Source organism: Heloderma suspectum, chromosome 7, assembly GCF_057233095.1.
Source record: "Heloderma suspectum isolate Gila_16-S chromosome 7, 16-S_ref, whole genome shotgun sequence".
Lineage (NCBI taxonomy): Eukaryota > Metazoa > Chordata > Lepidosauria > Squamata > Helodermatidae > Heloderma > Heloderma suspectum.
The window spans coordinates 118,024,853-118,050,415 of NC_139464.1; the positions used below are offsets into that span (position 1 = coordinate 118,024,853).

The 25,563-nt window shown below is 46.2% G+C and overlaps 1 protein-coding gene across 2 annotated transcripts in view; it reads left to right on the forward strand.

The window, feature by feature from the left end:
* PCLO (piccolo presynaptic cytomatrix protein) overlaps positions 1–25,563 on the forward strand; it is a 424,050-nt gene that overhangs the window by 335,789 nt on the left and 62,698 nt on the right. For both annotated transcript variants that reach the window (XM_084811197.1, XM_084811198.1), the window contains 5 exons: positions 365–495; positions 1,585–1,611; positions 3,503–3,596; positions 21,500–21,571; positions 22,577–22,757. In XM_084811197.1, coding sequence (XP_084667323.1) covers positions 365–495; positions 1,585–1,611; positions 3,503–3,596; positions 21,500–21,571; positions 22,577–22,757 — 505 coding nt within the window. The remainder of the gene's footprint in view (positions 1–364; positions 496–1,584; positions 1,612–3,502; positions 3,597–21,499; positions 21,572–22,576; positions 22,758–25,563) is intronic.

The following is a 25,563-nucleotide window of genomic DNA, read 5'->3' on the forward strand; positions in this document are numbered from 1 at the left end:
GAGGGGTTTTAAAATTAGGCCGGAGGACATATGTGGCTTAAGAGTGCAGGTTGCCTGGCCGTGCATTAAAGTGCCAATAGCCAGGGAAGAACCTTTGGTGCAAATATTGTGTCAAAACAACTCACTACGTACACACACACATTACTTACGCTTTTCAGGGAAATGCTTCTTTTCTCTTTCTCTTGAGAGAGAGATGAACTCTTCTGCTTGAAATGCGCTCCTTATGAGACTCATTTAGGAAAGTTGCATCAATGAATTTTCACACTGGAAGATGGTAAAAAGGTATATTAAAAACGTTAGTTTACAATGGCGTTGTTTTGATGAATGGGGCGTAATGATTGACATCCACTAATGTTCTCCTTAGCTTCAAATCAACTATGACAAGCACCCTGGTAATTTGATCATTCACATTCTTCAAGCAAGAAACCTTGCTCCCCGTGACAACAATGGCTATTCTGACCCTTTCGTCAAAGTCTATCTTCTGCCAGGAAGAGGGTAAGTGGAGGGGAAATGAAGGCAACAGGTTTCAGATTTCTACCTTCAAGAAACCCTTTCCACATGAGCTAGTCTGCATGCTCTTTTTGCGTGGGATTGTACAAACTGCAACAATAATGGTGAGGAAGCGGTCTTTCAGGAAAGCTTGCTGGCCTGTACTTACTAACCTTCTCCCTCTGGAGCCCATTGGAACATGGTTTGAAAACTGCTGCTTTAACATAAAGCCTCTAAGCATTAAGCCTTTAAATATGGCCAGTATCCAAAGGACTGTGAGAAAAGGACAAACGTTTAAGGAATGTTAGATTGGGGTCGCTGGGAGGAGGGGGAGGCTCTGACTTCATCCCACATTGTTGTTTCCTGGCTGCTAATAATGAGGATCGCTGGAGGTGGCGGGGTGTGTGATATTCATGACTCCCCCCTTCTCCCAGCAGTCACAATGAAGATCACGGAAGGAGGGAAGAGGGTGTTTGAATGTGTGAGCATGAAAGTGTGTGTGTAACTACGTATGTATGTATGAGATTGTGTTTCTATGTGTGACTATGCGCATGACTATGCCCACTCACATATGCGCACACGTGGAGGTGTGTGCAAATGTGAGTGCCCCTTGTGCTACAGAGGTGCAGCCCCTGAATCGCCGCCCATCGCTGCAGAAGGTTGCCCACCACTGCCATTGTTCAATCAAACCGGGATCAAACTGTAGTGCAATATCCCGGTTTGTGAACTATCTGTGCTTCGAACAAATAAAGTTTCCTATAGCTGGCCAGGAGTGGAAACTGCAGTTTGTTCAAAGCCATGAACAGAAGCTTTAAATATGCTCCCTGCATGTGTGAAGGAGGAGAGAAAGAGGGGGAGCACATGAGTCTGAGACCTCATGGCCTAGGTTGCGCATAGCTTTTGCTGAGGATTTTTCCATTAAGCAGCCTAGGCTGCATAATGTTTCTATTTCTCATAATTCTGATATTAACACTCATCATTTTGTGCTTGCGTAAACTGTTTTAAATCTCTTATTTCTCTTGATTTTCTCTTCTTCTGCTTCCTGTATTGTCCCATCGCTGTTCAATGCATTGTTTCTTCACTGGGTCCTTGCAGCCAAGTTATGGTTGTCCAGAATGCAAGGTAGAGTGCACTGTTGTTCAGCTGATTCTCTCTCAGGCTTCTTTGCATGAACCAGCTAATATCCTGTACATGTAACTATTGGTTTTCCTAGAATTCCAGTGACCTATGAAAAACTATATTTCCTTCAAGGATGGTTTTGCTGCTTATGGAAGTGAAAGTGAAAAATCGAAAATGGATAACAATTAGGTGCAGTAGCTTCTCAGTACAGAGAGAGGAAATTAGTAGGTTAGTTGTTATTTCGAGGATTGCAGGTAGTGTTCCTTCATTTCAGATATGCAGAAATAATGCACTGTGGACTTGTCTTATAGTAATTATTTATAAATTCACCTGTTCTAAGGATGGGCAACACCCTCCTGAAAAATGTTGTTATTCTTATCTAAACTCTTTTGGCTTCTTTTGATGATCTCAGATGACTCACCTGAGGAAAGAACTCCAAATTTGCTTTAAATCATGTCACTGAAAGCAATGCACTGATCACCTAGAGATGTGTAGAACCACATCCTAAGGAATGTTGAAGACCCATTACCTTCCCCAGACATTCTTCAGATGTTTTGCCTAAGGAAGAACCCCAGATTTGCTTTGATTTTTTCTTTTGGTAGAATTTCAGAAGCCTAATTCTGCCATGCTGATATGAATATCGCCCAGTGCATGCAGCCCTCTTTAATCAATGCTCTTTGCAATCACTTATTACTGTATCTGATGAGTTTATATGAGTTTATATGTTTTGTTTTTCACTCTGGGATTTGATTAATGTTTTTTGTTCCTCCTCTGTGTTGATCCCATAATATATCCATCTCATTGCTAGTTAAATTGTGATTCTCACCCAGCTGATAGTAGTTGTAACTTCAGTGAAACATACATTACAAAATGGGTAGCATGGATGGCACCATTTGACTTTGTTTGCCAACCATGGGAAGAGACGTCAGCTTCAGAATGTTCAACTCCGCCCTTTAAAGGGGAATCTTGAAAACAATGAAATTCTGCAAAAGATAACATGCAAAAATCTATCCTAACGTATGACTTCGGGGGGAAAAAATGGGTTGGGGGTGGGGAGAGAGACACCCAACACATCCATTGATATTCCTTAAAATGATTGAGCTCAAGGTTTAACCTATTTGGGCTCTGAAAATGTCATCACCTCTTGGCATTTTCTTACCTAACTTTTACTATATTGAAATGATCTTATTGTGTGATATTAGTTTAAACGGTGCTGAGGTGTGGTGTGTCGTCTAGTATCAACATCCTGTGGTGGCAAAGGAATCTCTGGGGTTTGTCATTTGTTCAGCTTTCAAGAAACACAGGACACAATAAAATACTTTGCAAATCAGATAATTTGCCGAAACCTCTGAAATGGCCTATAGAAAAACAGTACGGCTTCCACTTTTGCTTTAAGGGATCAATATTAAATTAGTGTTTCTTTCATTAAAAGAAATTGTATGGGAGCTTCCCTTTCATGTTTTTCAGGGAAAACTCTCCTTTGATTAAAGACGAGAAAATAATACAATAGATTAAAACCATCTCAGCCTGATAGCCAGAAGGAAGTTTTTCAAGAAAACCAATACATCACCATTCACTGTTATAATGAGAACTGCTGCTGTAAGCAGACAGAAGCAATTTGTAAATGCAACAAAGATATTTGTGTTGTTCTCAGCTGGTTGAAAAGTTTCCTAGTAGGCAGGATTCAAAAGTTTAATTTTCAAAGACTGAATTGGGAGAGTGTTCAGCAGAAGGTTATCATTTACACTGAAGCAGATTGACTGTCATTATCTTGGGCTGGCCGGAATGATTGGTTTATTTATTTTTATCAGATGCATTGAGATTGTTTTTTGTATTGGAACAGGTGGAGACAAGTAAAAGTAATGACATGTTCTGTTCCTTTGTTCCACATCAGTGTCGAGAACAAGAGGAGGACAAAGTATGTGCAGAAAAGCTTGAATCCTGAATGGAACCAGACAGTCATTTATAAAAATATCTCCATGGAGCAGGTGTGTGACTATAAGGGATATTCCATTCCAGATGTGGCCATGACTGTTCCTGACTCAGGAGCAATTCAAGGAAGTGAATGTTCTGTAATAATGTCCCACACTTCTGAGAGTCTTTCTGTCGGTCCATTTTCTCTTCCTGAAGCATTCTGCTCAGGACAGCGACTGTCTCTGAGGAAGAGAGGAAGATAGTGCATTCAATACAGGGAACTGAAAAGTTGTGCTTGGGAGAGGGCCTCTCAGATTCACTTTGCCACAGGAACTACATAGAGGCATATCATTGATTTCCCCTGCTTTAAGGGGGCATCCAAGCCCTTTGTGATATCAGTCGCCCGTACTCCCATCCTCACCCTAATCTCAGATCTGTTTGTATGGCTAGCAACCAACAACTCTCACACTGACATGAAAAAGGCTGTCACACTTAACAGGACTGGAAGCAAAGGGTCAAAATGAATATGGACATCTAGAAGGAATCTCCAAATTAATTTCAAATTACATTTCATTGGCAACTCTAGGATTGGGCAGGTTTTTAATGGAAACAATAAAGATTCATTGTGAAGCTGGGAGGGCCATATTATACAATCACTAGAAGCAAGTCTTAAAGCTTTTTCCTGAGTTGTTCTACTCAGTATATATTTATTTGAAAATGTGTGCCCTGTCTTACTACTAAAACAAATATTCATGATAGTTTTTCACAGATCAAGATCAAAACTACATTGTGATGCACATTTGGATACTCCCCATCCCATAGTTCCCTATAGAGATTAAACTAGCATGCCAGGGACAATCGTTAACCTAGCCTTCTCCCTGATATACTAGCTTTCTATATTCAGGAATGACATTTTTGATGGGGGAACATTCAGACTTGTCATCCTACATACATCTGCATGCCAAAGTGGTAGAGTCTAGGAAAAGCTTCACCACTTGATTTTGCTGACTGTATAAACTGGGCCTGACAAGAGAAGCTGTGCCTGAGGAACTTCATCCTTTCTCAAAGTTCAAAGGATCTACCTTTTTCCTGTGATCCAGCCAAACACGATATTGATAACGTGTGTAAAAAAAAAGGTACGGGTTGGTTGAAGACTGCCAGATGTTACTGGCTTTCTATTTTCCCTAGAGCCACATGAATGCCCCACATGGAGGAGTTCATCTGACTAATGATTGGTTCAGTCATGTGGTTGGATCCCATGCTCCCATTGGTTTCAGCGGGACTCAAGCATCATTAATATTGTCTGGATCCAGTCAACAGCTTTTTGGGTGGAAACTAAGTCTGTGAAATATTTAGGACACAATCCCATGCATGTTTAAACAGAGAAAAGGCCTACAACTCCCAGCATTCCCCAGCCTTGCTGGCTGGGGAATGCTGGGAGTTACAGGCCTTTTCTCTGTCTAAACATGCATGGGATTGCGCCCTTAGTTTATTAAGCCTGCAGGTTTTAATTGATTTAGTTGTTAAATTAATTAGATAAAGGTTTGGTTGATTGATCAGTGCAGGCAAATTTGAACTGGTGAAATTTGATTTTGGGCTTGTTCTCTTTCTGGTGTGTTAACAATAAGAGGGAATGAAAAATAAAACATTAAAATGGCTTTCCTTCTCAGAAGAGCTACAGCATTCAGTTTATAAATTTTCTCATACTTCCTTCAGTGTCTCATAAAGCCACCTATGTGGAAGTTTTCTTAGTATACTAATCCATTTAAATATACTTGATTAATGATTTAAATGGCCAAACTTCCGGGCAAAAATGATAAAGAATTAATTGGTTTATGGCCCAAAGATATATGTTTTTATTGATGCAGACCCCATAGTTCTTGATTAAAAATTCATAGATACATAATATTTTAGAGACCATGAGGAAGCTGCTAGAAGTGGGAGTTTGAATCTAACATGGGCCTAGTTCCCACTGAGGTGGTAAACCTAGATCTTGGCTGTACCTCTTACTTCAGACTGCATGTGGGGGGTCACATCGTTGGACACACCTCCATACAAAAACATTCTTCACACAGAAAACTAGGGAGACAGATTAGTGTACCCTTTTCCTGACATGCTAGTTGTCTATGTGCAGGGGATATTTTTGTGTGGAGGAAAATTCAATGATGTGAGCCCCCATCTGCAGTTTGAAGTTGTCTAGTCTAGACAGTTTTGCTACTGCACTGAGAAGCAGTCATACTAATGTGATCAGTTGTTATACAGAGATCTTGCGTCTTTGCACAACATCAGTGATCAAGCAAGGCATAGACAGTATGCCCCTCTCAATAGCCACTCAAAAGTAAGCCCCATTAAGTTCAATAAGGCTCACCTGGGAGTAAATCCCATAGGATGTATAACATTGCTCTGTAAAACCAATCTAGTCATTGGCAGATTATTCTCTTCCCCCAAATAGTTTGGATGCAATCCAGCCAAAGCTAAGCACTTTTATACCGCGTTGATTTTAGAGAAAGAAATCTAAGCATGTGCTTATCTCTTTAACTTGAAACCAATAGAACTTAAACATGTCCTGATTTTGGTTGGGTCAGGTGCTTAGTTTTCAGACTTCACTATACAAAGGCACTTTATAGAAAGTCAGTCTCCGTCAGCCTTAACAAGTTGTTCAATATCTGGTTGTAAATGAATGATGCTATGGGGAACTGTAAAATATTCACCATCTATGTGTGTAGTTGCATGGTGATCACTGAAGCAATTTGTCAAGCTATCTTTCTCCATTTTAAGGATATCTCAGGACTGTACTGGAGAAAAAGAATTCAGCCAATGAAAGCAGCTTTCTATATACAATTTCCAAAGGGCATTCAGAAATTAAGGCCAAAACTGTCACTGCCACCTTTCCTCTTCACATTCTACTTTGTTTAGCTTTCCATTAACTTTCTTTTTGGAACATTAAAAAGAAAAATTATCAAGATTTTCAAAGCAAAGCAGGGAAGACCGTATGCAAAAATTAAGTCATAATGTCAGCTGTAATAATGAAAGACCACTCACTGAAGTTTGTACATTTTTGAAAGGATGCCTGTAGTAGTTTCCATTTTCGGGGGGGGGGGGTGAATAACTAAGGGCGCAATCCTATGGTCGCTAGTCAGAAGCTAGACGGCCATACGATAGGTTGGTTCCTGGGCACAGACCTTGGAGCCTGTGCCCCGAGGCTGGTTCCCGGAGAACCGACCCCCCCTTCCTCACCGCTGTCAGGGTGGAAACTGAGCCCATAGAGCCCCAGAGCAGTTCTGATTCTGAGGAAGAACAGCAATCCGTGGGAGAGGAGCCAGCTCATCCCTCACAGGCACAGCGGCTGGCAGAGATTCCTCCTGCCAGCATTCCTGGGATAGATAGTGACCCTGGGAGTGAGAGAGTGCTGGAGGGGGGGCTTGTTGGACACTCGGCGCTAATGCAGGGAGCGACGACAGATGGAGGGCACGGAAAGGAGGCATAGTGCTCGCTTGGTGCGCAAACAACGGTCGCGTCCCGAGGACCCATGGGAAAGAGGGAGGATCTCTCCCTAGCCCATAAGTTCAGGGTCTTCCTGTGATTCTCCTTCAAACGGGGACCAACTGCCATACCTGGAGTTTAGGCTACACTGCTATCTTTCCCCAGTGCTGTTCCTTGCTTAGTCGCTAGTGATTAGCATCTGAAAGAGTCATAAAGTAATAAAGGAATAAAGCCTTGGAAAGAATCCTCATCGTCTGTGTCCTGAGTTGGCTATTGGAGGGGACTGCAAGAGGCAGCTAGGGTGCTCCTGACAACTGCCTCATAGGCAGCACTGATTGGCCCCGTGCTCTGTACTCGTAAGAGCTGCGTGGAGTGGCAAAACCAGGGTGTTCCCGGGGGCAGGGCAGGGCAGAGAAGTCGGAAATGCCTGTAGGACACTTATTTATTTATTTATAAATTTATAAATTATAAATTTATTAATTGCCCATCTGGCTGGTCACCCAGCCACTCTGGGCAATGTACAGTAATAAAAGCAGTTTAAAACAATAAAATTCTACATTAAAAACATCATATTTCTAAAATTACCCAGCCCACCCCAAATGCCTGCCTGAACAACTACGTTTTTAATGCGTGGCGGAAGCTCATTAAAGAGGGGACATGGTGGAGTTCCCTAGGGAGGGAGTTCCACAGAGTGGGGGCCACCACAGAGAAGGCCCTCTCCCTCGTCCTCACCAGCCTAGCTGTCCTGGCTGATGGGACAGAGAGAAGGCCATCCAAGGCTGATCTTGTTAAGCAGCCTGTCTGGTGTTGCTGGAGGCGCTCCTTAAGATAGGCTGGGCCAGAACTATATCGGGTTTTAAAGGTCAAAACCAACACCTTGAATTTGGCCCGGAAAACAACAAGCAGTGCACACCTTTCCTGTGCCTTGGAATTTTGGAAGGAACTTCCTGCATCATACTATAGGTGGAACTATACCAGGGTAGGCCAAATCCAGCCTTCCAGCAGTTCCAATACAGCCCTCCAGGGTTCCCCAAATGGCCCCGCCCCCTTCACCAGGCCCCATCCTGTTTCCCCAGTGACCAATCATTTGTCGCTTTCAGAGTTTTTGTGCAATTTTTCTCCATTCTAAAAGGTTGAATTCCATCTCCTAAGGTTCAGTCACTGGCAGTCAACGTTTTAAACTGCAATGTGCTGATTAGGGATGGACGAAAGTCCGTTACCTGTTCTCGAAGCTTGCTTCGCGGTGGGGGGGAGGCGCTTCGGTTCTCCCCCCGAAGTTCAGGCGAGGGGGGGAAGGCGCCCCGCCTCGCCCGGCTGAAATTCAGGCCGGGGGGGGAGGCGCCCCATCCCTTGCCGGCGAAATTCAGGCCGGGTAGAAGCGCCCCGTCTACCCGGCCGCGAAAAAAAAAGAAAAAAAAAACACCCCCGTGATAGGCTACATAACGATTTACGTATCCTATCACGGCTAGATTTCCAAAGTCAGCCGTGACAAGCTACGTAAATCGTCACATAGCCTATCACGGGTGACTTTGAAAAAAAAAACACGGACGCAAATGGTGGCGCCCTATGGGGGCCGCCATTTGCGTACGCGCTTTTTTTTTTTTTTTTTCCAAAGTCACCCGTGATAAGCTACGTAACGATTAATGTAGCCTATCACGGCTGACTTTGGAGATCTAGCCGTGATAGGCTACATTAGTCATTACGTAGCCTATCACGGGGTTTGTTTGTTTTTTACTTTCCTTGTAATGGCGGCGGCGGCAGCCAGTCGAAAGACCAGCTGCCGCCCCCGCCCCGACGAAAACCCGACAAACCGCCGCCGGGACCCGCCGCCGGGAGGGACATTCGTCAAAGGTAAGTCCCATTCATGGGGGGGGGCGGGGGGGAGAATTTCACTGCCGATTTTGGGGGGCTGAATGCGTTGGCACTCGGCCCCCCGAAGTTTCGGGGAGAAATTCTCCCCCATCCCTAGTGCTGATAGAGTTGGTATTAGGGATATTGGAGAAATCCTCCACGGACCCCAATGAGGCCGGCTTCTATTGAATCCGCCCCACACACACACACCTGTGGAGGATCGGATCTCCTACCTGCACCTCCAGGAGGAATCCTCGCCGGCCCGATCCTCCCCAATGGCCGGCTCCGGAGCGCCAGCAATACAGCCACCATTGCCGTATTGCTGGCTGGGCAGATTGACCGAGGATGTAAATGGTGTCAGTGACGCCATTTGTGGCCATAAAGCCCTTAATTTAAGATAAATGCAGGCATTTATGGATGCATTTACCTTAAACTAAGGCCTTTACGGCTGCAAATGGCATCCCAGACGCCATTTGCGTCCGCAGTCAGTAGTCCCCTTCAGCCAGTGATACGGCATGGCAGCCGTATTGCTTGCACTTCGGAGCCGGCCGGCGGCTCCACGGAATTGCAGCGGAGTGGAACCAGCCAAACAGGATTCCAGGGGAGAGGAACAGATCACCTCCCCACCTGCGGACCCCCCCGCCCCCAGAACAGCAGGTAAGCGTTCCACCCATCCCTAGTTGGTATTTTGGCCCCATCCCTTTTCCCTTTGGTTCGCCCTCTTTGCCTTCAGCCCTGCCCCAACTGGATTGTGGCCCCCCGGGGGGGGGGGGTTCTCCAAAGCCAAATCCAGCTCTTGGGCAGAAAGAGCTTCCCCACCCCTGTAACATAGGTGGCGTGGCGTATCTGTGGTGGCGGCTTCCCTTCCGTGTCTCCTCCATGCATAACCAGTAACTCTAGCAAAATAGACGTGTAATATGATACCTTCATGTCTAGCATTTCCTTGTGATTGCAGTCAGCAGCTAAATGAGAAGAGAAATACTGAGCACATTGATATCGCATCACATGTATGTTTTCCCAGAAATCACTGGGGAGATGGAGTCAGCAGCAGCCACACATCATCTATGCTGTCTAGTTAAACTAGGGTTAAAGTAGGGCTATCACCATCTAATACTGCACTTATTTAGCTTTCCCAGCTCCAAATGGCGCATATTTGAATATGCGCATTTTTTTAGCTTCCCGTTTTACGTAGAAATCAAAGGCGCAAAAATGGCGGGCGCTCACCGAATGGGATTGTGGTGAGCCTGGGGAACTCTCTGAGCTCTGCTTCAGCGATTGCCTGGAGAAACCGAGCTAGGGTGAGTTCCTACATCCCAAAGTTAAACCCAGAAGTCTAGTCAAGAGGCCCTAAGAAAACGTTTTGAAAACTTCTGATAGATGCTTATGATATACGGAAGCTCTCACCCTGTTCACGTGTGGGGCTGTGCTCCTGGTCTAGAGATGTCAGAGAATTTCGCCACGAATCTCGGGCGCCCCCCTGCCCCACCCCCAGGATGGGACTTACATTGGGCGAATCCTTCTGGCGGTGGCAGCTCCAGTGGCGGTGCGGCGGCGGTGCGGCGGTGGCCAGTCTTCCGACTGGCTGCCGCCACCGCCGCCGCCATTACCAGTAAAAAAAAAAAGTGATAGGCTACGTAAAGATTTACGTAGCCTATCACAGCTAGATTTTTAAAAAATACCGTGATAGGCTATGTAAATGTTTACGTAGCCTATCATGGCTGAGTAAAAAAAAAAAACGCATGTATGCAAATGGTGGTGCCCATGGGCACCGCCATTTGCGTTCCTTATTTTGGCATGTGTAGTCTACATAAATATTTACGTAGACTATGGCGAAAATAACGGGAAGGCAAATAGCATAGCGTCTACACTATTTGCGTTCCCCTTATTTTCGCCGTAGTCTACGTAAATGTTTACATAGACTAGACATGCCAAAATAAGGAATGCAAAAGGCGGCGCCCATGGGCGCCGCCATTTGCATACGCGCAGTTTTGTTTTTTGTTTTTTTACTCAGCCATGATAGGCTACGTAAACATTTACGTAGCCTATCATGGCTGACTGCAGGGATGCAAACGGGGGCGGCTACAGCCGCCACCATTTGCAGCCCGGCTGGCCAGGATTCGGGGGTGGAGGGACAGAGTGCCTCCCCCACAGAATTTCAGGGGGGAGGGACGGAGCGCCTCCCCCCCTGGCCAGAATTTCGGGGGGGGAGGGACGGAGTGCCTCCCCCCCCGGCCAGAATTTCGGGGGGAGGGACGGAGCATCTCCCCCTCACCACGAATCAAATTTCATTCAAGGTAAGTGACTTTCGTACATCCCTATCCTGGTCTTTCCCCCAGTGCCGCATCCTGCTGTGTCAGCCCCACAGGCATTCCAGTCACATGGAGTTCTTCGTGGTCTCTGTGCATCACCCATATGGGCTCTGTGCCAGCGTGGAGCCTCGATTCGGGAGACGTCTATAGCTGAGGAATTTCGGCGAGAACCCATCCCCCACCATCCCACTGCACATACTCCACCAGGGTTCCCGCTCAGTCCCTCAGTTCTTTGTCGACCACCATTGTGATAGCACTTGATCGACCGGACTTCTTGTTAGACTTTGGCTGAGGAGAAATTATATTTTTTTTCTGGCTTTCTCTCTTCTTTCTCTAGTTCTTCTGCCTTCAACTGTTTTCTCGTTTTGGGTCACAATTTTATTTCGGTCTTGCACCAGTCGCGTGGTGCCTTTGGACATATGGCCATTAAGGCCCCTTTCCGAAAGTGCATGCGTTGTGGGGCCAAATTGCCTCCCATGGATGGGCACTCGTTGTGCCTTCTCTGTCTGGGTGAAGGCCATATCGTGGAGGCCTGCCTTCACTGTATATCGTTTAGTAAGCAGGCAAGAAAAAATTGTGCTGATAGACTTAAAGCAATCCTGTGGGGAAAGGCTCTGAAAGCAGCAGACTCCCCTAAAAAGCCCACGGTGTTGGTTTCAGTTCAGCCGAAAAGTTGGCCTAAGTGTGCAGATAAAGCCGCTCAAAAAGAGGTTCCCAAGAAGTCAGCGAATTTGCCTGCCCAGTCAGCTCCAACTCTAACCACAGGCCATTCTGACCCTCAACCCCAGGCCGCTCCTTGGCAGTTTCCCTCGCCAAAACGTTGTCGAAAAAGGCAAGATCTTCTCAGTCATCTGAAGTCAGGAAGAGAAAGAAGAAGGGGAAGGAGACAAAAAAGCTCATTTCCTGACCTGGAACCCCAGCTCGGCCACCGGAGCCGATGTTAGATTCGCCGATTCCAGTGGTTTCAGCACCTTCGATATCGACCACGGTACCACCAGTGCCTTCCATGTCGGAAGGAGAGCTTAGAGACTCAACACCGACTCAGGATCAAGGAGAGATCAGATTCGAACAGACGCATATTCGATGTGGAGATTTTTCCCCTTGTTCGGTTTACTCCGCCTACTCCCAAAGGGGCGACCGGCCACCGGAGTTTCCTCAGCCTTGGTACAGAGACAGGTCTCATTCCCTTCACTTGGACTGGGAAAGAGGATCAGATTGGTCTCATCCTCCGCCACGTCATTACAGGCGGGATGACTGGAACTATTATCAACCTCATCAGTATCCTTATGATCATTACGCTTACTCCAGTGATCATCGACGCAACCGTGACGCCTATTCATTGGCTGCTTTAGCTTGGCCACCGCCGCAGGAGATGGTTATGCCACCACCGACTCCACCACCACTGGTACAGGAGCCATCTGCTGCATTGCCGGCGCTTGCTACAAAGTGTCCCTTACAGCCATCTCACCAATTGGCTCCAGAAACATTAGTTACACAGAGCACAGATGAAGGCAAAGCTCTTTCTCCACTACCCTAGGTTGAGTCCCCAAAGCCTAATAACCGGGATACTCAGTGGGTGTCTTCCTGCTCCCCAAGGGAAGATTATCAGTATGACTCAACTTCTGTCTCATCCATTCCATTGTCACTGTCATCACCTGACGTTACTGTGGGCACCTAGGACCCATCGTCTCCTTCAGAGGATATGGGTCATTTTGCAGAACAAGTTTCTAGAATGGCCCAGTCGCTCTGACTTGAGACTCAACAGCCTGTGGAGAGAGTTAAGGACCCAGTGTTTGATCTCCTCCACACTGATTCAACCACTCCGGTTTCCATTCCATTTCTCCCAACTTTATTACAGATGGTACAGCTCTCTTGGAAGGCTCCGTCCTCCATGACGTTGACCTCTAAATTGCTGGAGACCAAGTATAGAATCCAAGAGAAGGATGCAAAGTTTTTATTCAACCATCCTCCACCCAACTCAGTCATTGTGGAGTCATCACAGGGCAGGTCTCATCGGGTGCATTCCTCCCCGGTAGACAAGGAAGGCAGGAGACTAGATTTTATGGGAAGGTGTATCTACTTGTCTGCTTCCCTTGGACTACGGGTTACAAATTATCAGGCAACTATGGCTTGGTACCAGCTTTTTCTATGGGAAAAGATTGGCTCCCTCTGAGACTACCTACCAGATGATCAGTGTGAACTGGCGAGAGCTTTTCAGGCGGAAGCCACTAAAGTAGCAAGGCAGCAAATTAACACTGCCAGACACCAAGCTGATTGTGATGCCAAGGCTATGGTAGGGGCTATCACGCTTCGCAGACATGCCTGGTTGAGGTCGGCGGGCCTTGCACAAGAGGCACATTCCTGTATCGAACACCTTGCTTTTGACGGTGAGGGTTTATTTAACTCTAAAACCGACGAGACCATGTACACTATTCAAAAGGCCAAGAATACGGTAAGAAAGGGGCCTCTCACAGGCTCCACTGCCATTTAGACAATGCTTCTGGTATCGACAGCCGACTTTCACTCAATCTCGACCTCATCAGGATTGAGCAGTGCAACAGCAACAAGGTTTCCAACAGAAACACTAATTTGCTTCAATATCAGGTTTCCAGTCTTCTCATAAGAGGCCTGACTTTACAAAGAAGCAACACCTTTGATTGTCCCCTGGAACCACCTCTTTCCCAGGATCATCTTCCTCCTTTCCACTCCCATCTTGCAGCATTTTTTCCATCATGGCAGAGAATAGCAATGGACTTGTGGGCCCTTGCTATTATTCATCAAGGTTACAAAATGGAGTTCAACACTCTTCCCCTCTTCTTGGGCATCACATTGACACTTTCATCCCCACTACTTCACAAAAAGGTAGACAAACTCCTTTTGAAAGGAGCGATCAAACTGGTCTCTCTGATAGAGCTGCGTGAGGGCTCCTACTCCCAATATTTTGTGCGGCCCAAAAAGGACAGTGGACTTCACCCAATTCTGGTTCTCAGAGGGGTCAATCTGTTCATTCCTCCCAGAATGTTCAGAATGACCACATTGACTTCGATCCTACCCTTGCTACAGATGGAAGATTGGTTCGTGACCATCGATTTGAAAGACACGTACTTTCATATCTCAGTAGAGGAGTTCAGCCAGCACTTTCTCCGCTTCTCAGTTGACGGTCTTGCTTACCAGTTCAAGGTGTTGCCATTCGGGCTCGCTACAGCTCCACAGGTATTCACAAAATGCATGGCTGTGGTGTGTGCTCATCTCAGGCTTCGAGGGCTCCAGATCTATCTAGGGATGTACGAATTACTTACCTGCCATTCTGGCGTGGGGGGGGAGATGATCCATCCCTCCCCCTGGAATCCTTGCTGGACAGCTCCACTCCACGACAATTCCGCAGAGCCACCGGCCAGCTCCGAAGCCCTGGCAATATGGCCACCATTGCCCTATCACTGGCTGGACTGAGGTACTGTGGACACAAATGGCGTCCGGCGTAGCAGATGCCATCTGCATCCCTGCTCTTTGTCCAGGGACAAAGGCAAGGTGTCACATCCAGACGTACTGATCTTACGCCTCATGGCGTGGAGAATCCAGCAGTTGTCCTGATAGACTTACCTGCGTCACTCCAGTCTGTTCTGGAGGCAGCTAGGAAACCTGCTACAAGAAAATCCTATGCCAGTAAAAGGACACGTTTTACACTTTTCACTAGGGACAATTACTTGGATCCTGTCCGTTGTACTATGCAGGATATTCTGAAATTTTTATTTTCGCTTCATGAGCAAAGACTCCAAAGTTCTTCTTTGAAGGTTTATCTTGCAGCCATTTCGGCTTCCCGGCTTGTTTACAATGTTTCCTCGGTTTCCTTGCATCCTTTGATCCGTCAATTTATGAGGGGAATTAGAAATCTTGTTCCTCCTGTTAAACCTCTGGTACCGACATGGAGAGTGTCTGTTGTACTACATGCACTTACCAAAACACCATTTGAGCCACTCGCTACTGCAGCCTTGCGTCTTCTCTCGCTAAAGGTGGCATTCTTAGTAGCCATCACATCAGCACAGTGTTTTGGGGAGCTATGTGCCCTGCAAGTGGATGATCCTTGCCTACGATTTCATAGGGGCAAAGTTGTACTTCATCCTGTTATTGCTTTCTTACCTAAAGTCATTTCAGGCTTTCATTTGGCTCAGGATATTGTTCTTCCTGCCTTTTTCGCCTCACCTGCAACGGTGCTCGAGAAGACCCTGCACACATCGGATGTTCGCGGAGTTCTAGCATTCTATAAAGCGAGGACAGAATTGTTTCATCAATCTCAGCGACTGTTTGTCTGTTGTGGGGGATCTAAGAAGGGACTCCCAGATTCATCCCAGCATTTAGCGTCCTGGATAGTTCAAGTTATTAAGCTCTCCTATGAACTACAGGGCTTGGAGTTATCTGGTCCAGTGAGGGCCCACTCAACCAGAGCGACAGCAAACATTGGTAGCTTTTCAGAGAGGAGTGTCGATACCGGATGTATGTCGGGATGCAACCTGGGCCACTCCTTCCACATTTGTCAAGCATTACCATCTCGACATTCAGGCCTGAAAGGACTTCTCCTTCGGCCAGATGATGCTGTCAGAGGTCCTTTGATGAGGACACCGGCCTACCTCCGTGTACGTAAGCTTGTTATTCGCTCATATGTGTGATGCACAGAGACCACGAAGAAGAAAGCCAGGTTGCTTACCTGTAACTGGAGTACTTTGAGCAATCATCTGTGCATTCACACAACCCACCCACCATCCCCACTTCGGTGTCAAGATCATCTTGGTTTGGTACCAAGGTTCCTCGGTCTTGTTGTTCAGTCGTTCAGTCGTGTCCAACTCTTCGTGACCCCATGGACCATAGCACGCCAGGCCTTCCTGTCCTGCGCTCTCTCCCGGAGTGTGCTCAAGTTCATATTCATTGCATTGGTGATGCTATCTAGCCATCTCATCCTCTGTCGTCCCCTTCTCCTTTTGCCTTCAGTCTTTCCCAGCATCAGGGTCTGTTCCAGAGAGTTTTCTCTTCGCATTAGGTGGCCAAAATATTTGAGCTTCAGCTTCAGTATCTGTCCTTCCAATGAGCTCTCCGTGGTCTTAAGGGGCCACAGTTGGCAGCCTCCTTGGAACTGAGGGACTGAGCGGGAACCCCGCTTGAGTATGTGCAGTGGGATGGTGGGGGAGGGGTTCCCACCAAAATTCCTCAGCTATAGAAGTTTCCCGAAACGAGGCTCCGCGCAGGTGCAGAGCCCATATGTGTGAATGCACAGATGACCATTCAAAGAACTCCAGTTACAGGTAAGCAACCTGCCTTTCCTATACACAAACAGGTGCACATGCACAGAGTTTCCTTTGCTGATGGTTCACAGATTCTCTCAAACTGTGTTGCCAGTACGTTGGCAACTACCAGTTACCTGGCTACTGTGTATGTAAGTCAGATTTCTCTTGAAACCAGATACCATCTAGAGCCAGCTCAGTACTTCATTCTTGAGATGGGTAATACAGAATTCTATTTCTTAAGAAAAACTCTCCCAAACAAGATTTGGCTTTTATTACAAAGTGTTAGCATAACAGTACTAAATACAAGAGCTTATGCATGCATACATTCAAACACATGAAACATCTAACATCATCCCAAACCTGGTTCTAAGCTTACCAGGTTGATTCTAGAGGCAACACGTTAGGGAAAGCTGATCCTAAAGGACAGTTTCCACTGTTGCATGTTCTGAGTCTCCTTTATATACTTTTTGGATGCTATAAAATATGTTTAGGGCGCAATCCTATGCACGTTTAGACAGAGAAAAGGCCTACAACTCCCAGCATTCCCCAGCCAGCAAAGCTTTGCTGGCTGGGGAATGCTGGGAGTTGTAGGCCTTTTCTCTGTCTAAACGTGCATAGGATTGCGCCCTTAAACTACTTTCACTACAAATACACTTCCGGTTGGAATTCAAGGTTTTGGTGATGACATTTAAATCCCTAAGCGGCTTGGTACCTCGATATTTGAGGGAGCGCCTCTCCCTATATATGCCTTCCCGAGAACTGAGATCTGTTGGAGAGGCCCTCCTCTGCATCCCACCAGTAGGAGAAATACACTACGGTGGGACATGGGAGAGGGCCTTCTCGCTGTGGCACCCCGGTTATGGAATGCCCTCCCCTTGGAGGCCCAACTGGCACAGACATTGGTCTTGCTTCGGTGCCAAGTAAAAACATGGCTTTTTACCAAAGCCTTTGAGGGCTAAATGCATTCCTTAGCACATTGTTTTAAGTGTTTTAGATTTTAACTGGTATTAGCTTGTTTAATAGTTTAATATATTTTTAGGTGTTTAAATTATTTATTGTTTTATACTGTTTAAATTTATTTTATCTGCACGCCTCCCTGAGATCTTAATGATACAGGGTGGGATAGAAATGTTTTAATAAGTAAATAAATAATATTTCTTACCTAAGAATTCCAAAGGGAACATTTCTACTTTAAATCTTCATATGTCCAAATAAGATTATCAAATTTTGAAGCTCCTTGTCGAGGTTAATGCTCATAACATACTTATGCAAACATCATAGCTTTCTTTGACATCTTACAGGTATGTTTTTGACACAAACATATTTCCTTGATATCATCTTGTCTTGTAAGCTTGTTATCTCATATATATTTCATTAGATTTATGATCTGGAATGAAACTCTTTAGTAACTTATCAGATGGCCTAATCTGGCCTCATTATGTAGCTACTTGTTTTATGATACTTTCTTTAACCCTGCTACATGAAAGTGTAAACCCTAAATTTAACATTGGCACCTCCTTATCTGGATTCCTTTCTAATCAGTAAAGGGGACGAAGGATCTATCGCTAATGGCGTGGTACTACTGTCTGTCATCTGGCAGACCTCAGAGATGAGACATCTTAATTACTCCCAGGTCAGAAGGGTAACCTAGGTTGTATTAGGCACTGGGATCTCATTTTTAATTCCAGAATTCTCTTGGAGGCATTTGATTATAGAACGTCCTAATTGAGCAGCAGGGATAACTTGATGCAAATATGAAAGATTCCCCTGCTCTGCCACACCGCGCTGCACATGAATGCCTTGCATGCAAGTAATGCATGAATAAGGCTTCTGTTGCAGATCTATTTCATATCTAGTATTTAACGAGACTAATGAGTTAGAAGGGAAAGGCTCAAAAGGTTATTTTAAAAGATAGTTTCATCTTCCACATGCCTTATATTCTGCAGGATACTACCCCTTTCTTTTAAATGTCCCAAAATGAGATTTAAGCATAAACAGACAGGTAGTTCAGACAATGTTTCAGAGGATGGACCTATGCATGGAACTGGTGCACTGGTCCCATCTCCTCCATGCTCTTGGGGATAACTCCCTCCCTAGGGAACTCCGCCATGCCCCCTCTTTAATGAGCTTCCGCCACGCATTAAGAACGTGGTTGTTCAGGCAGGCATTTGGGGTGGGTTAGAGTTACAGGCCCTCTGGCAAAAGTCCTGGTCGGAGGAGGGCCTTGCTTACAAGGAGTCCTTTCTTCCTGAGGAGTCCTTCTTTGTAATCGAGCACTCCTTCTCAGAGGAGCCCTATTGGCCCGCCTCTTGACGCAACAACTCTCTCTCGGGCTAGGTGGTCACCCAGCCTCTGCCTCAGAGGCGGAACTCCCCTCCTCTTGCAGGGATGGACTAGCGGTGATCTCTTCTGAGGGCCCAGACTCCCTCAGATCTCCTGACATGGGTGTCTCCTTGGCATTGTCCATATCTGGGAGGGCCAGTTCCTCCTCAGAGGATTCCTCCAGCGGGAGCATGACACTCTGAGCTTGTGCTGAGTTCCTTTCCAAGGAGAAATATATTATTTTAAAGAATCCAAACGCAAAGTATTTTAAACATTTCCTTTGGAGGAATCTTTCACCTGTCCCGAGACTGTGGTCTCTGCTATGTTTTTTTATTTCAGCCCACTAACCCAGGGTGGGAGGAGCTCTGCAGTTGCTGCACTACCTGAGAAGTAGGCTAAGGTGAGGTGGGACCGTGGGAGGCAGTCACCCAACTGAGGGGTAACATTCAGCTGAGGCTGGCTAACATTTGAAGAAAAAACTGATTTGGATGTCATTAAGTAGGGGAGTGTATATTATATTACTTATTTATTTCATTTATATCCTGCCTTTCTCCCCTCCCTGTTTTTTCCCCATAACAAACCTGTGACTGGCCCAAGATTATCCAGTTAGGTGCATGTTTTAACCACTACATGGCTCTCAAGATGAATGGTGGTTTACTAAGTGGTACATATAACCATTTGATACCCTGACCAGCTGTGTGTTGTGTCAAAGGTATTTTTTAATGTTAGAACTGGCTCATTTTTTTATGTTAGAACTCACTCGTTTTTAATGTTAGAACTTGCCACATCTCTTTCTTAAGGAGCTGTTTGAAGCTGGGCTGCTCAACCCGATGAATGAGGAATGCCCTGACTCTTTCCTACTGAAAATTCCTCCTCCTCCAAACTTTGAGGGTGAACAGCAGCATGGAGAGGGGGGTAATTTTCGGTAGGGATGGACGAAAGTCCCTTGCCTGGTCCCGCAGCTTGCTTCGCGGTGGGGGGGAGGCGCTCCGTTTCTCCCCCCGAAATTCTTGGCGGGTGGGGAGGCGCCCCGTCCCTCCCCGCCAAAATTCTGGCCGGGGGGGAGGCGCCCCATCCCTCCCCACCGAAATTCTGGCCGTGGGGGCGCCCCGCCTCTCCGGCCGCGAAAGTTCTTCTGTGGGGAAGAAGTAAAAAAAAAAAAAAAGTGATAGCGGCTATCACGGCTGACTTTGGGGGAAAAAAATGCATACGCAAGTGGTGGCACCCATGGGCGCCGCCATTTACGTTCCTTATTTTGGCATGGGTAGTCTACGTAAAGATTTACGTAGACTACGGCGAAAATAAGGGCAACGCTATGCCCTTTTAGTATGCGCTTTTTTTTTTCCAAAGTCAGCTGTGATAGGCTACGTAAATCTTTACGTAGCCTATCACGTTTTTGTTTTTTGTTTTTTACTTGGAAATGGCGGCGGCAGCAGCCGGTCGGAAGACCAGCCGCCGCCGCCGCCGAACCGCCGCCGAACCACCGCCGGGACCTGCCGCCGTGAGGGACATTCGCACGAGGTAAGTCCCATCCCGGGGGGGGCAGGGGGGCAGACCATTTCTCCACCAATTTCGGGGGGCTGAATGTGTTGGCATTCAGCCTCCCAGAGATTCGTGGAGAAATTCTCCGACATCCCTAATTTTCGGTGGGAAAACAGTGTGGTGAGAAGTTTAACCCTCTGTGAGGTGCCACAGTCCCAATACGAATCGGGACTCTCTGTTCCTTCCTTTTCTAAAGAAAGAGATGTGGCCAGTTCTCAGTATGTTAGTTAAAAACATTTTTAACACAACGTGTAATTTGACCCTGTGCTGTGGTGGTGAGGAGAATTAATTGTACTGTTCTCCTACTCCTCTAGATTTCTGATTAGGTGCAAAAGTGTGGGTTAAAAGTACAGTAACAATTTTCTCACCACTCGATAGGACACTAAAGAAGTCCAGCTTACCAAGTATTATGCACAGCATGTGAAATTACCTCTTGGCAAATGGTTGGCCATGTGGGCCGTCATTTTGTTTGAACTGTTCTAGCTTTAAGTTACCAGGAACAGAAGAAAATATGCAAGGTAGCAAGTCTTTTGTCTTATGAAATTGTTATGTTTATGACTAGGAATGGCTGAGTCATTTAATGAAGCAGTATTGGGAACAGATCAAACGACAATAGTTATCTTTTTGACAGATGTTTTGTAATGCGCACAATGTGCTGATGCACTCTAGATGTATGAGGAACCCTCTTAATCCTCACGTCAAGAGGTGTTGATATGCTATCCTCAAACCTAAAATAAAGTTGGAAGGAGATCTCTAAAGCCCTATCTGAAATGTTCTTTTAAACTTACTGAGCCATGCCTTACTGTGAATACCAATGCATTTTGACTTTGCCTAGAACACAGTAAAATCTACTCACTGGTGCTGAGCGCTGCAGGAAGACAGATAGATGCTATCAACTTTTTAAAAGTCATGGTGTGGAATTTATATTGGGAGCACAGCCAAGCTTGGGCAAATAGCTCTTCCAGGATCCACAGAACCTAGGCTGAGCTCATCTGTCTTGAATATCAAATTTCAGCTTTACCTGAAATGAATTTTCCAAGTCCAAGGTTGATGGGAGGACAATAATTGCCTGGCTGTCATATTGAAAAAGATCAGGGGGCACAGGCAGGGGACAACAAGAAGAGCATGTTTATGGATTGGATGCCAAATTCATGATGGGGACTGAAATTAATTATCTTTTGATTTTAACTGCAGCTGAAGAAGAAAACCCTGGAAGTTACTGTCTGGGACTATGATAGATTCTCCTCCAATGACTTCCTTGGTGAGGTGAATTCCCCATTTTTCTTGCTTCTCTGCCTTCCCTCACTCAACATGATAGTCAACTAAGGGTAGATACACAGGATACATTTTTCATCCAGAGAGTAATTCTGATATTTCCTAGATACATGCTACTGCAGAGAAACAGGGAAGATCAGATAATCCGCAGCAATGCCTATGGGATTTCTCCAGTCACTGCCATTGTGAGAATTGGTGCCCACTCTGGCTCAATCCAGACATCATGTTAAACCATGTTTAATGAGACTTAACTACGGATTGGTGTGGTGCTTGAATTGGCACCATGGTTTGTGATTGGAGGGCAAATTGGAGTTTGCAAACCACAGGTTGCGCTAACCCTGGCTTGGTGGGATGGCTGAATTGACAAACCATAGTTATGACTGTGCAACCTCTCCCTTGCTTCCCCTTATGCTTGGAGCATTCTCAAACACCATCCTCAAAAGCCACCTTTTCTGTGAAGCTTTTGCCTTAACTCTTTAGTCCTCTCCACCTACAGAAACTAATCCTAAGTGTGTATGGCTACATTCATGCTTAAGTCCTCCCTGTTACTTTTTCCTCTCTCTCTTTCTTCTTCTCTGCCGTTGTGTCCCCCTCTGTCAAAATTTATTTTGAAAACTCAGAATAGGGACATGTCTTCTTGATTATGTTACTTTGTAAATGCCATGTACATTAATGGCACAGCAATAATATTGATGACGACAATGACAGCAACAGCCTTTTGGTCCCCAAACAACAGCCTTGATCTCCACAGCCAAATATGGAGAAAATGGAAAGGAAGAAAAGAAAGAAATTATTTTAGCTCTCCACCCTTCCCCCCACACCCCGAACTGCCTTTGTCAGTGTATAGTATACAGGATGTAGTTCTCAGAACCTAGTTTTGACCAGAGAAACTCCTCTGTTTTGACCAGGTATACATGCAGATTAGTCAGATCAAGATCAGATCCCTTACAACACTGGATATTTATTAAATAATTTATTCTGTGTTTCACCACACAGGTATTAATTGAGCTATCGAGTGCCTCTCAACTGGACAATACTCCGCGGTGGTATGCTCTGAAGGAACAGAGTGAAAGCATTGATCATGGGAAATCCCATTCTGGACAAAGTAGCCAGCAGTCCCCAAAACCATCTGTCATCAAGAGCAGAAGTCATGGGATTTTCCCTGACCCATCAAAGGGTAGGAAATTATTAGTGTGTGTATGTGTGTATTCATGTGTCTTTCTTCACAAGAGACACAAAGCTGTCGTCATGCTATGCATTTCTCCTCCCCTGCTATTGACAGCCAATTATGTGAGGTGGGAGGGGGGATTAATATAATGCATTTCATATTATGTTAATAGCCCCATGTCACATAATTGGCATAAGAGGCAGGGGAGGAGAAATGGGGACAAAGAGATGCAGAGTGGTGGCAGTTCCATGTCTTTTATAATGTCTAATACTGCCCTGATAGTAAAAGAGGGCTGTTTATTGCTTTTAACCACTGCCCACCCCCACCTCCCAGCAATCCTCCCAGTTTCTTGGGCTGGCATCACTTGCTGAGTGGAAATATCTGCCAGAGATTCACCAGGCTGAGGCAGAGTGCTGTTTCTGAGCCATTTTAGTTTTGGTTGGTTGGTTGGTTGGTTGTTGTGTGGGCGGGCGGAGTTGTTCCTGGAAATCACCTGACAATAGAGCTGTATCTGTGTTCTGCCCTTGCTGTTCATGAGCTGCTGTCTACCTTGGATGAGAGACAGGGGCTAGGGGCTTTGAGTCCTAGAGCTCATCCACTGAGCTCTCCCAAACAAAAAGGGATTGTGAGGAGCTCCAAAAGGATCTCTTCAAACCGGGAGAATAGGCATCTAAATGGCAAATGCAATTCAATGTAAGCAAGTGTAAAGTGATGCATGTTGGGGCAAAAAATCCCAACTTCAAGTATAGCCTGATGGGATCTGACCTAGCAGTGACCGACCAAGTACGAGATCTTCGGGTTCTGGCAGGCAGCTCAATGAAATTGACAGCCCAGTGTGTGACCACTGTAAAAAAGGCGAACTCCATGTTAGGCATAATTAGAAAAGGGGTTGAGAGTAAAGCTGCCAACATCATACTGCCCCTATACAAATCTATGGTGCGACCACACTTGGAATACTGTGTACAGTTCTGGTCACCATACCTAAAAAAGGGTAGCGTAGAGCTGGAAAAAGTGCAGAAAAGGGCAACTGAAATGATCAAGGGGCTGGAGCATCTCCCCTATGAGAGAAGGTTACAACAGCTGGGATTGTTTAGCTTGGAAAAAAGGAGGGTAAGAGGAGACATGATAGAGGTCTACGAAATTATGCATGGTATGGAGGATGTGGAAAGGGAGACATTTTTCTCCCTCTCTCAAAATGCTAGAACCTGGGGACAGGATGATTGATGGGAGATTCAGGACAGATAAAAGGAAGCACTTCTTCACACAGCGCATACTTAAACTATGGAATTCACTACCACAGGAAGTAGTGATGGCCACCAGTTTGGATGGCTTTAAAAGGAGGTTAGACAAATTCCTGGAGGAAAAGGCTATCGCTGGCTACTAGTCTCGATGGCCATGTGCTACATCCAGTACCAGAAGCAGTGATCCTATGCACACCAGTTGCTGGGGAACATGGGTGGGAGGGTGCTGTTGCGCTCATGCCCTGCTTGTAGGTTCCTGGTCGACAGCTGGTTGGCCACTGTGTGAACAGAATGCTGGACTAGATGGGCCCTTGGTCTGATCCAGTATGGCTCTTATGTTCTTATGTCTTGCAATGCTGCTATTTAATGCCAGGTTAGTCCACAACAAGACCATACTCATTCATGATGTAAGCATGGAGGAGAGGGCTGATCTGGCATGTATTATTGAGACTTGAGTGTGTGAGCTATGTGGGCCCGATCTGACCCAGCTCTGCCCGCCTGCATATTTAGTGTCGCACCAGCATAGGCTGGAGGCCTGGGGGCAAGGGAGGGAGTCATCATGGTTTACAGAACGTACATCTCTCTCACCAGGAAGCCACACCACCTTGGAGCAGGCCTTGAGGGGTTGCACCTGGTGTTGGGCCATAGAGACAGGTCGGGGATGCTGCTGGTGCGCCACCCACCCTGCTGCCCAGCAACCTCCCTGACTGCTGGCAGAGGTGGTCTCAAGTGTGGTGTTGGAGGAACCCCAGACTGTGGTTCTGGGTGCTTTCAATTAACATGCTGAGGCTGGTCCTCCTGGAGCTCCAGCTCAGGACATCATGGTCTCCATGACAACTATGGGACTGTCTCAGTTTGTCAGTTTGTCTACACGTGAAGGGGGACATACCCTTGATTTGGTCTTTGCTCCAAGCTGTGAGATGAGTAGTGTGAAACAGGAGGGGAGGAGTAACTGCATTGTCATGGTCAGACCATTTCCTGGTGAGATTTTAACTCACAGCGTTACGTCCCTCCTTCCGGGGTGGGGGACCCATTCAGATGGTCCGCCCCAGGAGACTGATGGAATCCTATGGATTTCTGAACACGCTTGGGGATTTTCCAGTGGAGAGAGCTGGTGATCCAGCTGAGGCTTTAGTCTCACTGTGGAATGGTGAGATCTGGAAAGTTATTGACTCAGTTGCACCCAAATGCCCTCTCTGGTGCTCTAGAGCCCAATCTGCTCCTTGGTATACTGGGGAGCAGCAAACTTGACATTGCTATTAGCGCAGCTCCAGTCGAAGTGTCTGACTTTGTGGGATCCATTTCAGTAGCTGCGGCCTGATGATGCAGACAAGGTGCTTGCAGCAGTGTGACTGACCACGTGCCCTCTCGACCCTTGCCCTTCCTGGTTAATAAAAGCCAGCTGCGGGGGTATGACTCAGTGGGTCCAGGGATTGTTAAATGCATCCTTACATGAAGGGGATGGCCCCTGCTGTCCTTAAGAAGGCAGTAGCCTGAAGAAACCCACTCTGGACCCAATGGTCATTGACACCTACCGCCCACTCGTGAATACCTCTGTCTTAAGAAAGGTACTT